At 39.7% G+C, this 13,098-nt stretch overlaps 1 protein-coding gene across 2 annotated transcripts in view; it reads left to right on the forward strand.

Moving 5' to 3' along the window:
- The window catches only part of LOC136714857 (methylcrotonoyl-CoA carboxylase beta chain, mitochondrial), a 32,958-nt gene extending 20,006 nt beyond the window's left edge, over nucleotides 1-12,952 (forward strand). For both annotated transcript variants that reach the window (XM_066692481.1, XM_066692480.1), the window contains 8 exons: nucleotides 1,530-1,708; nucleotides 2,641-2,833; nucleotides 3,511-3,602; nucleotides 4,747-4,903; nucleotides 5,355-5,477; nucleotides 5,811-5,926; nucleotides 10,701-10,782; nucleotides 11,285-12,952. In XM_066692481.1, the coding sequence (XP_066548578.1) occupies nucleotides 1,530-1,708; nucleotides 2,641-2,833; nucleotides 3,511-3,602; nucleotides 4,747-4,903; nucleotides 5,355-5,477; nucleotides 5,811-5,926; nucleotides 10,701-10,782; nucleotides 11,285-11,371 (1,029 nt within the window). In that variant the 3' untranslated portion in view covers nucleotides 11,372-12,952. The remainder of the gene's footprint in view (nucleotides 1-1,529; nucleotides 1,709-2,640; nucleotides 2,834-3,510; nucleotides 3,603-4,746; nucleotides 4,904-5,354; nucleotides 5,478-5,810; nucleotides 5,927-10,700; nucleotides 10,783-11,284) is intronic.
- The last annotated feature ends 146 nt before the right edge of the window (nucleotides 12,953-13,098 follow it).

Consider the following 13,098-nt stretch of genomic DNA (forward strand, 5'->3'; position numbering starts at 1 on the left):
TTAGCAATCCATACTGATATCAGCTTCTGAACACAAATCTGCAAGAATATATGCACAATGAGTAATAACACCCTCACACAACTGATACAATACAAAGTCATTCAAAGAATGCACATTACCCAGCACAAAATGTTTAGAATGGGTTTCTTAGAGCTTGATACTTGTTCATACTGTATGCTGAACACCCCTGACAATTACTTTCATGCCTTTTGGCTCTGTCCACCAACTCAACACTTTTGGCAAGAAGTGATAAACAAAACATAATCTTTTTTGGGCTGCAGCATCCCGCTCTCTCCATCCACGTCTACTCGGAGACCTAACCACACTCAACCCTCCACAAAACCCAACTCAAGTTCTCATAGTGTTAACTATTGCCAAGAAGACTATACTCCTGAACTGGAAAAGCAGACACAAACTTAGCATCACACAATGGCTAAACCTGCTAACAGATTACACAGGAAAAAAACAACCACCAACAGTAACCAGGAAAATAGATTTAATGAAACCTGGGCACAAGTTCTGAATTTTTTCTATTTACCATCATAACTAATGTTTCATGCACACACGTACATGCACACAAAACTCCAAAGAGTCTGTTAAATTAAATTATTTTAAAGCCATCTATCTCCTTGAATAGATGCACTCAATTTGATGTTGGGGTGGAGGGTGGGTAATGGGATGGGGAGAGAAAGGGCTCCATTTGATGGGAACACGGGTCATTGCAGGGATAAAACTTAGTCTCCGGGACTAAGCACACACATCCCCACAGAGCCAGAGGCCCAATTTATTAGTGGGACTTAGTCGGGCACCCCCATACAGGAGCCCAGGTTGGCCATGGATGGTCTTGGATGGGTAGGGAAGGGTAGTAGGGGAGGGTGGGTGAAAGAGGGTGGTGTGGGGTTAGAGGGGTCGTTGGGGGACAAGGAGGGGTAAAGAAACTCTTATTCTCTTAATAATGTTAATATATATTAAAAAAAAAAAAATGAAAGTGTCAAGGCAAGAGAAATCAGATGTTTTGAGAATTGAGTGTCTCCGTCTGCTACAGACTCCTCAACACACAGACTGAAAGGCAGATGCACACAGGCCCTGTATGAGCCAACCTGGATTAATTTGTATAAGTACAATATAGTTGCTGTTCAATATTAGAAGTTCTTACAATTGTATACCCCGATTTTTCTGTTAGAAGGTAAAAAAAAAGGAAAGTCAGACTACATTATAGAATTCCAAGAATTGTACTAGGAAATAATATACTGTACTGTATGTACTCTAATACAATATAATATGTATAGTTATATAATACAATATAACATGAGGTGAAGGTCTATAGTATGCCTATCATAAGTACCTTGCATAGATGCAAAGTAATTTTAACTATAACAATTAGAAATTGCATGCAACTTTTAAGGCTTTCAAGCTGTATCAGTAGGTTTCAGATCGCAGCACTTCATGTATGGAAGTCTAATAACTAAGATGATCTTTGCAGTACTTGCATTCTTAAATGTAATGCAATGCTGCTCTGTGGCCTCCAGGTGGCGGTGGTTTGTGGTTCTTGCACAGCAGGTGGTGCTTATATCCCAACCATGGCAGAAGAGACAGTGATGGTGCACAGAATTGGGACCATATTCCTGGGCGGCCCACCTCTGGTGAAGGCAGCGACTGGAGAAGAGGTGACACCTGAGGACCTGGGAGGAGCCAGACTTCATGCAGAGTGAGTGAGCGGTGTGAGCTGTGGAGAATAGGTGAGCCTCAGCTATCGGGAGAGGCGGAGAACACGCATCCTTCTAGAAATGCAAGTCCCTTACACACAAATATAAGCAATTCGTAATTTTTCTTAACCATTTATAAGGCCAATATTACCGTCCAGGCAACACTTGGACTGTCTCATTTAGAGGTGTCTGTGTGTCAGCATTTAATGGAAACTTGTAGATTTTATGAGCTAGTTTTCATTCCACCTCGGCACTTCATTAGTGAATTGAAGTAATTATTAATTCAGCTGAAACAATGTCATCTCTTTCCCAGCTCTAATGCAGGTGATGATTTAAAGCAGGGTAGTCCAACCCTGGTCCTAAAGATCCCCTGATATAGTTACTTTTGGTTGTCAATGTTTTAAAACACCTTTAGGAAATGTTTGCTTTTGCAGTTTTGAAGAGTCAAATATATTAAGTATGACTCGTTTATATATAGAGTATTTGACATAATGAAGAGTGATAATGTTAAAATGACAATGAACCAGACACATTGCAAACAGAACAGACCAAAGATGGACAAAAGGAGCTATAGAATTGATCCCACGAAATGACAGACCTAGAAGGGCGTCTGCCAAGAAATACAAAATAATGGGGAAAGTAAATAAGAATCTTTCCTGGCGTGACCTGGAACTAGACACACTGTACATGGAAACAAGTGGACATATCTTGGGGAGGCCTTCAACCAGCAGCTGCTGCTGATTTATTTCTTACTTATTTGGATGATGTAACATTTGCTGAAGCTTAGCAGGCTGTTGAAAGTGAGGACCAGCAATGGGCAAAATAACCTGTGAAATGGCTCCTCACCAAAGTTTGTGACAGTCTCAATATGTATTGCACAAGAGTGAATACATGTTCTGTCCCTCTGGGCTAAGTGTAGGACTGTGTGTTGCAGAGTGAGTGGCTGTGTGGATCATTTCGCTGCTGAGGAGGAGGAGGCCTACGAATGCACCAGAAACATCATCTCTACACTGAACTTTGAGCTGCCTGTGGAGGGGGCAGAGGACAATAAGGAGCCTCTGTACAGTGTGGAGGAGCTGCATGGGCTGGCGCCAAGACATTACAGCTACAGTCTGGACATCAAACTGGTGATCTATTTACACTGGCTTTTCATACACCTGCCCAGCTTTTACACCGTGCTCACAGTAGTACCCATCGCAGGCTAGAGATCACTCTCATTTTGATTTTGTATCAGTAGGGATGAGCAGGTTTTTTAGCTTAGGCTCTTCACAGGTCAGTCTTGGGTACAAATGCAACATTTAGGGCTGAGCGATTAAACATCGGTAATTTAGAACAAACACTGGGATACCCTTCAGCACTCTAACTGGACTGGGGGGTCTTTAGGGCCTGGAATGGAGACCTACTTTTCTAATCATAAAGCTCACTTGATCAGAACTTTTTCCAACTTTGAATTCCTATAAAGAGCTGTGACTTCAATTTTAAACATACTAGAGCAGAATTGGCAAATATATTTGAGTGTGAGTCTTTTATAGGCACATGTAGTCTCTTATAAGATAATAATGTTTGATCTTTATACTGTGATCAGCCCTTTCTGTGGACAAGGTCTCTGAATCCCTGAACTGGGAGAATTCTCACTGCTTTGGCCTACAACTGAAAATCAAGTAAACATGTTTAATTGGCCTTCCCAGTGCGTGTGAGAGGAAGATCGTGTTACAGCTAATGACAGGTCTGTCCCCCCACTGCTTTCGGTTACAACTTGTTTCAGTTTGCAGCAGCTGTTTACAATATCCTCTGTTTGTCTCAGATTTTGAGTCGCCTGGTTGATGGAAGCAGGTTCCAGGAATTCAAAGCCCGCTATGGCACAACCCTGGTGACTGGTTTTGCACGAATTGAAGGGTAGGGAATTTTTCTAGTACCTTTTACCTTTCTAGTAACCCCGACACTTGTAGTTGTGTGATGTACCTGCATGTTTGAGACTTAAAAAAGTTAAGTATGGCCTTAAAAGTCTTCTACTAATGACATGAAACATTTTCTTTACACAGTTTTTTCTAGATGTTTTTATGTATTAGATCAGTCTTTTCTGCTCTCATCTGCAAAACAGTGAGTGTTTAGAAGTAAACTTCTATTTATGTGTTATGACTGCTTTAAAAAATATGACTTAGTTTTGGTCTACCTTTTAAAATTGTCAAACCATTTTTTTTATTGTATCCATCTACACAAAGTCGATGTATTTTAATTGGTAGTTTTCATTACACTAAGGAACTGTTCTGATCGCGGTGAGGTGAGGCTATTTGTCTTATACCCTGCAACACACATTTTGCGGCATGGGTTTATGGTGTTAACAAGTTGTTTTTTCTCACCATTGCCTGATTGAAATTAAGCCTGCAGTCATTATGCTGTTTTTAAACAAAACCATAAGAATGCACAAAACAAAAAAAGGCTTTTTGTATGAGAGATTCAGTTCTTTTCCCACTCTTTAAGGAAGATAATCAGATTAGATTTCTGTAATTTGTTTACAAAATCAGACCTGGAATTACTGGTCTCAGTCTACAGATGTTTCAGTCTAGTGACAGTTAAACTGAATGCATTTAATATATAAAGTAGTTTATATAGTATATAAAGGGACTTTCTTATTTATTTTGTAGGCAATGGTTTTGATTTTACTTGATTTTGGCAAGAGGAAAGGCCACTATTCTCTATTATCCCCCCCTCTCCAAACTAAAAAGCGTCTGTCTGGGCCTCTGTGGTTGCCATGGCCACAGATTGTAGAAGCTCAAGGATCGTGTGGCACTGAGAGAGGGATGATGACAATGTTGGGGAATTGTCAGACAGGGGTCTAGAAACAGCTTTTTTTCAGCAGCAGAAAAAAAATACATATTTCAGTTAAAGCATCATATCATATCATTTCACTGTTAAAAACCAATAAGGTGCAGATTTAAGGGCCGAGCAGCACTATTTTAAGATAACTTTCTAGTTCAGGTTTTTAAACAACAATGGCAGCATAAAGCAATCATTTTCATGTTGCCTTTCCCCCTCCCAGACACCAAGTTGGAATTGTAGCGAACAATGGGGAACTGACTTATGAAGCAGCCCTGAAAGGCAGCCATTTTGTTCAGCTCTGTGACCAGCGTGATATCCCACTGCTATTCCTGCAGAATACTCACCCCTCCTCACCAAAGACATTCTCCTTATCCCAGGTACATTTCCCGGTTTATTTATGTTGCACTTGTTCTTGGTCCTGTGAAATTCCCCCAGCCCACCAAAAGGAAGACCAGACATTATCATGGTTAATTTCATTCAAATAAATACACACACAAAATTACTTAAGCAGTGTGTTATGGATTTCTCAGTGTTTTTATAGGGATTTTGCTGTAGCATATTGGACAAACTACTAGAAGTAGTACAACAAAAGTAGCCAGACTTCACAGCACTCAGCACAGATGCACTTATTTCCATACTTACATTTGCTCTGACTTAAGTTGCACTATGAACAAAGGTTTGCTTTTACCATACTCTTTCTTGGCAGGTGTATACTTTTAGATACCTTTGAGTCACTATGGGTAAGGGCAATTTCTAAGAAACAAATAATAATAATGGATATTTTGCTCTAGATAATCCTTTGTATAGTAAATGTTCTCTCCTCCACAGGCAGAGAGCAATACCAGCAGACTGAAGGCCCAGGCTTCTATGATGTCGGCTGTAGCCTGTTCGTCGTGCCCCAAGATCACAGTGGTAATAGGAGGCTGCCATGGAGCAGAAAGTTACGCAATGGTATATTTTTCTCTCTATATATTCTATATTATATTTCTTTTGTGTCTTTTGCAGCTTAAGCAATTGCATGAACTACACCAAAATGTGTCTTCACTGTAGCCCTCCAAGGCCAGAGTCAATCAGGGTTTTTCGGTCTCTTTCCATGCTTTAGGTCTCTTTCTGCATTAGACCTGGGAAAGGACCTAAACTTATTCTATGAAGCAAATAATGATTAATTAAGAGCTCAGGTGGTGCAAAAAACAGGATTATTTTGGCTCTTGAGAACTGGTTATAGACTTTTCCCTGTAGACCGAAAACAATGTGTTAAGTGTGAATGCTGCTTTTGGTTTTTAGTGTGGCAGGTCATTTGAGCCCAACTTCCTGTTCCTGTGGCCCAGCGCCAGGGTGTCAATGATGGGTGCAGGGTACTCAGAGCAGCACGAAGAGGAGGAGGAGGTGATCCACAAACAGTGAGTACCTGTGATTGCCAACCAACTTTCTATTGATGGCATACACAACATGATTATCTCTGTAATACTTTGTGTAAACACTTTGAAATTAAATAAAGCTGTTGCTGTTATTGAGGGTGACTTCAAGATTATAATTATTATCAACTGATACATATTCAGAGTAGTTATATTATTCTGGTTTACAAATGGAAGACCACTACCGACCTGTAAAATTAAACAATCATTTCATTTCTGGCCTCATCCATGTTTTTCAAGAATTCGAGCCACGGACAGGAAACGAACATCTTTTTGACGCATTCTGTCGTCTTTTTCTTGAAAACCGCAGCAGCAGGTGGCAGCACTATGAACAAGCACAAGAATTAGAAAACCAAATACACACCTACAATACATATACAGTGAGGGGAAAAAAGTATTTGATCCCCTGCTGATTTTGTACGTTTCGAGGCTGATGTTTGGCAACTCGAACCTTCAGCTCCCTCCACAGATTTTCTATGGGATTAAGGTGTGGAGACTGGCTAGGCCACTCCAGGACCTTAATGTGCTTCTTCTTGAGCCACTCCTTTGTTGCCTTGGCTGTGTGTTTTGGGTCATTGTCATGCTGGAATACCCATCCACGACCCATTTTCAATGCCCTGGCTGAGGGAAGGAGGTTCTCACCCAAGATTTGGGTCCATCGTCCCTTTGATGCGGTGCAGTTGTCCTGTCCCCTTAGCAGAAAAACACCCCCAAAGCATGATGTTTCCACCTCCATGTTTGACGGTGGGGATGGTGTTCTTGGGGTCATAGGCAGCATTCCTCCTCCTCCAAACACGGCGAGTTGAGTTGATGCCAAAGAGCTCGATTTTGGTCTCATCTGACCACAACACTTTCACCCAGTTCTCCTCTGAATCATTCAGATGTTCATTGGCAAACTTCAGACGGGCCTGTACATGTGCTTTCTTGAGCAGGGAGACCTTGCGGGCGCTGCAGGGTTTCAGTCCTTCACGGCATAGTGTGTTACCAATTGTTTTCTTGGTGACTATGGTCCCAGCTGCCTTGAGATCATTAACAAGATCCTCCCGTGTAGTTCTGGACTGATTCCTCACTGTTCTCATGATCATTGAAACTCCACGAGGTGAGATCTTGCATGGAGCCCCAGACCGAGGGAGACTGACCGTTATTTTGTGTTTCTTCCATTTGCGAATAATCGCACCAGCTGTTGTCACCTTCTCACCAAGCTGCTTGGCGATGGTCTTGTAGCCCATTCCAGCCTTGTGTAGGTCTACAATCTTGTCCCTGACATCCTTGGACAGCTCTTTGGTCTTGGCCATGGTGGAGAGTTTGGAATCTGATTGATTGATAGCTTCTGTGGACAGGTGTCTTTTATACAGGTAACGAGCTGAGATTAGGAGCACTCCCTTTAAGAGAGTGCTCCTAATCTCAGCTCGTTACCTGTATAAAAGACACCTGGGAGCCAGAAATCTTGCTGAATGATAGGGGATCAAATACTTATTTCCCTCATTAACATGCAAATCAATTTATAACTTTTTAGAAATGCGTTTTTCTGGATTTTGTTGCTGTTATTCTGTCTCTCACTGTTAAAATACACCTACCATTAAAATTATAGACTGATCATTTCTTTGTCAGTGGGCAAACGTACAAAATCAGCAGGGGATCAAATACTTTTTCCCCTCACTGTATAATTATGTGAGCCATAATTTAGGAGGCAGGTAAATTCTGCTTTACGATGAATAATTGAAAAATAAAAATAAATGGCCTGCCCAATATCCTGTTTCCCCTTTAGTGATTGCTTAAACAGGTTAGTACTAATGAAAAAGGTGCTTAATGGAGAATTAAAACTCTAGGAGAACTGTGCAAAGAAATATAAAGGTTATTTAGTTTCACCAAGTGTTTTTCTGTCTCTTTATTCTTCTTTGTGTTGTTTGTAGTTTCTGTATCATTTTTACGGGTAGTAACCAAAAGTTTCAAAGCCATACGTGAGCACAAGTGGTCTGCATTGGTCAGATAATTTCTTCCAAATATACTCAATCCCTTGTTTTTGTTTACTTCCTTTGGTTTTCTATCTGGACTGATTTGTTGGCCATCGTAGACATAAGTATATCTTTTGATCTAGTCCAATTTTCTCAGTTTTCTGAGGGTCATGACTTTGGCCTTGCTTAAATACATTTTTAAATCAAATATTTTACTTGTATCAAAGAGTTCTGAATAATACCCTGTTTCCACTGGCCATGTTCAGGTGCACCTCAGCATGGCCGGGCTGTAACTGTGCACCTAAACTTTGCTGCCAGCGTTTCCCTTCATTGTCGTTCGGTACAGCAGCTCTAGGAAGAGAATGTGAGACAAAGGTCAAAACACATCCTGGGATGCTTGGCATTCTGGGATTTAGTGTTAAAAACTGGAGGCTGAAATACCTTAAACATTAAAGTGCAATCAAATTTGGACTGAAACATTTTTACAATATCTAACAGATAGGGTGCCCAGATATTCAAATGTAGAAACTGGGACATATTTAAAAAATATTTGTAAAACAAATTACATCACTTAAAAATGTCTGTCCTGTGTAGCCACTTAGCATATCTTGAAATATACAGTCACAGCCTATATATGTAGTTTCTTAAGAACCAACTAATGCCCCGTTTCCACTGGCGGACGCGTCCGGAAGCGTCCGGCCCCGGATGCTTAAATGGGTGTTTCCACTGGCTAAGCGTCCGGACGCGTCCGTGTTTTGTGGACGGTTAACAATCTGGTGCTGGACGTGTCCGTAAGTGTCCGTCCCCACTGAGGACATGATTCGCTTTCAAGAGCGGAGGTGTGCACTGGACTGTAGACAGACAGGGAAGAAATCAGATACATTATGTTGGAAGATTTAATGTCAAGTGCTGTGTGCGATCACGAAGAAATTGCAGTTTTATTAGCAGCATGGAGTGAAATCCACATACAGAGACAATGACTGCTTACAGTTAATATCCGAGTGCATTAAAAACCTGGATTTCACAGGACCGATGCAGTGCTGTGACTAGTTAAGAATAAACTGAAGGATAATAATCGGATTGTAGCAGATTGTATTTTATGAATAACTGGACGGTGTTTCAGGCTGTCTTTTTTTTTTTAATGGTGTGCAGGACAATCTGCAGAGACAGTCAGTATGAAGGTGAACACTATTAAGTTAACGTATGGCCATTGACAAGTTAAATTAATGAATAAATAAATACAGTAGATCTGGGTTTCCCCCTAAAACATTAAGGACTGGTTTAATAAATGCGTCCATAAACGTCATGACTGAGATGTGCACACTTTAGTTCAATTATAACCTGCTATATTGTAGCTGGAAGAATAATCGTGAAACATGTGTATTTTGTTTCAACTGTAACTTGCCCTGGTTAAGGACGTCTGCTAAGTAAATTATAAATAATATGGCAAAAAGTATTGTTTGCAGTTACAAATCTGTAGTAATAGTAATAAATTAAGGGAGTCACGCTGTGCCATTTAAAATACATATATATACATATAAAATACATAGCACAAATGATGACGATAATAATAACAATACATATTTGCTATTTAGTATTATTGTTGCACATGGAAACGTATTCTTATGGGAACGTGCTTGTCTGAATATAATGTTGTCAATACACGTTTAGCTTCCTAATCTCTCTTAACAGAAACATATATTTATTACGCTGTTTACAATCATGTAAAGCAGAAAGAATAAAACAGACACAAAAGTCCTCTCCACGTCAGGCTGTATCGCTCGTAGTGTTGTTCTCTGTTTCTGTTTTTAACACAAACATAAACCAAACCCACAGTCGCTGCTCCTCCTTCAGAGGGACGGACTTCACAACAGCCTGGTTTTGCAGAAAAAGCTCTGGGACGCGTCTGAGGACGGACGCGTCCGGCACGGCATGGCACAACACGGACGCTTGCATTCTAATACAACTAATAATTCTCTATAACCTACATAAGCTTAAACAGTGTTACTAAAGAAATGAATCACAAATTAATAACTTTGTGCGTGGCATCAACTTTTATTTTGTATTCCTTTTGAAAATTCCTTGTCCTGACACCATAATTAATGGATCAGGTAGTGCTTGTATTAATCACACATTTTTCAAGGTAGTGATGCATTTCTGCAATCAGTTCTATACTAGGATTATCATTATGCTAGTAGTAGTATACATATAGTTACCGGTAATGAGGGTTTACTAATATAATATAACTAAAATATTTGCTTCTTCATGCGATTGATCACATAAAAACAAGATTTTAATAGTTTTAAGAGAGTATAAATGGGAAAGCTAACATTGACAAGACATTGGGACATTTAATTTAAATCCCGGACGTATGGTCACCATAATCTTTCAAGTTTGCATGTATTTATACCAAAAAAGGTGAATGTATTTTGTCACAGCGCAATATTACAGTCTGATGCAGTCCTTTCTCCAGCAGATCTTGATTTTGTCGGTGTCTTGGATGTTGATATGGCATTGTTATAGATATATTTTATGTTTTCTCCACCTTTTGGTTTATTAAAGCACTGAATAAACATGTATAGATTGATTCTAATGCTTTGTCAAAGTGGATAAAGTCCAGTTTACAACTTGAATTTGATCCTTTGAGATCTTCTGAATCCTACTAGGTCTCTTGATTGGGCAATGTCCAGGGTGTCTTGAAGGCAATACTGTACATTTAAAACCCATTTTTGCCACACAGCATGTACATTAGTATCAGCTGTAGCCCTGCCACCTGCTTCTCTAACTTCATGTCCTCTGTTTAGATTGCAGGAGGAGAGCTCTGCCTTCTTCTCCTCTGCGAGAATGTGGGATGATGGAGTGATTCTGCCTGAGGACACTAGGCAGGTAAAAAGTTACAATAAGATTCTAAAATAAGCATCACTGACTTAACGAAAGATCACTCGCTTTTAAGATACAGAAAGTTCAAGGAAAAGTGAGGGCTGGAAAACATCTGATACTTGGAGACGCATCACGTCACTGATTTAAAAAAAATTGTAAACAGTACTTGACCTTAATCATAATAAAGCAATGCAGTGAACTGTATTAATATTTTTAAATATTTGATCAACCCCTGGCTTTTCCTAAAAGTAAGGCAACCTGGCTGCCTGAACAGATTTCAGATTTCAGATTACACTGCATTTTGAGTTGCTTTAAAGTAGCCTCGCCAAACACACTTTGAAATAACCGATTCAAGGTAGCAAGATAAATTAATTGAACAGCTGTTGTGTTTTTTTAAATTATGATTTACTGCTGAAGCAGACGTTACAAAATAAATAGGCTGTTTGAAACCTGCAGCATAATCCAATACCTCTCAAAGTTTCAGATTTGCTTGTGTTTTGCCTTTCAGGTTTTGAGCAAATGTTTGAAGATTGTGAAACAGCAAGACTATCAGCTCTCCAAACTAAAAGAGAGATGCCCTGTTTTGCGCATGTAGCATTGTAATACAGAGGCTCTTGCACACAGTAGTACTATACAGGGATGCACCAAATCCAGGATTCGGTTTCTGATCAGATTTTAGGTATTTGGAGTTTGGAATTGACAATTCCAGAAAAACAAAAACAAAAACTGATACTGCTTTACTCTGCTGGCAAAAACAGCCCAGTGCCTGCTTTCATAAAACAAGTTACATTTCTTAAGGGGAAGTTAAGGAATCCGACTTAAGTTGGTCACATACAGTGCATCCGGAAAGTATTCACAGCGCTTCACTTTTTCCACATTTTGTTATGTTACAGCCTTATTCCAAAATGAATTAAATTAATTATTTTCCTCAAAATTCTGTTTGTAGAATACCCCATAATGACAAAGTGAAAGAAATTTGTTTGAAATCTTTGCAAATTTATTAAAAATAAAAAACAAAAAAAGCACATAAGTATTCACAGCCTTTGCTCAATACTTTGTTGAAGCACATTGCTGCATTCATCTTTCCCTCGTCTCCCAGTTCCTGCCACTGAAAAACATCCCACAGCATGATGCTGCCACCACCATGCTTCACTGTAGGGATGGCATTGGCCAGGTGATGAGCGGTGCCTGGTTTCCTCCAGACATGACGCTTGCCATTCAGGACAAAGAGTTCAATCTTTGTTTAATCAGATCAGAGAATTTTGTTTCTCATGGTCCGAGAGTCCTTCAGGTGCCTTTTGGCAAACTCCAGGCGGGCTGTCATGTGCCTTTTACTGAGGAGTGGCTTCCGTCTGGCCACTCTACCATACAGGCCTGTTTGGTGGAGTGCTGCAGAGATGGTTCTTCTTCTGGAAGGTTCTCCTCTCTCCACAGAGACATGCTGGAGCTCTGTCAGAGTGACCATCGGGTTCTTGGTCACCTCCCTGACTAAGGCCCTTCTCCCCTGATCGCTCAGTTTGGCTGGGCGGCCAGCTCTAGGAAGAGTCCTGGTGGTTCCAAACTTCTTCCATTTATGGATGATGGAGGCCACTGTGCTCATTGGGAGCTCAATTTTGAGTGTCATGGCAAAAGCTTTTTTTAATTTTTATTAAATTTTCAAAGATTTCAAACAAATTTCTTTCACGTTGTCATTATGGGGTATTGTTTGTAGAATTTTGAGGAAAATAATGAATTTTAATCAATTTTGGAATAAGGCTGTAACACAACAAAATGTGGAAAAAGTGAAGCGCTGTGAATACTTTCCGGATGCGCTGTAAGTGAATATACTTAAGTATTAACGTAGTTAATGGTTGCAAAAAATGGTTGTGCAGTACAACACGTGTGTGTGTGTGTGTGTGTGTGTATATATTAGGTATTCTCTAATCTTCTGAATTGAAGGACTTGCTGAATAATCTGTTGTCAAAACAATGGAAATATCGATGTATAAATTATTAACAAAAAACAAACTATGATTAATCTGTTATTAATTGTAGTTTTTCCTCTTTAAACTTTATACAAAAATATGGATTTGGTGCATCCCTAGTACTATATAATAATTTAAGACATTGTATTTACTCGAGTGAAGAAAACATGTTTTAATTGTAAAATAAAATAAACTTGTACTAATGGAAATCAATCCCTGTGTTCCTGGTTTGCTTTTCACATTAGATCTTCCAGGTAGTTGACAGCATAGTAACACACTGATCTTAGCCCATACAAAAGAGACATAAGTGCAATAGACTTGAATGCTTTGGCCGTTTACATGCACCTGATCTTCTCACC

The sequence above is a fragment of the Amia ocellicauda genome, chromosome 19 (genome assembly GCF_036373705.1).
Source record: "Amia ocellicauda isolate fAmiCal2 chromosome 19, fAmiCal2.hap1, whole genome shotgun sequence".
NCBI lineage: Eukaryota > Metazoa > Chordata > Actinopteri > Amiiformes > Amiidae > Amia > Amia ocellicauda.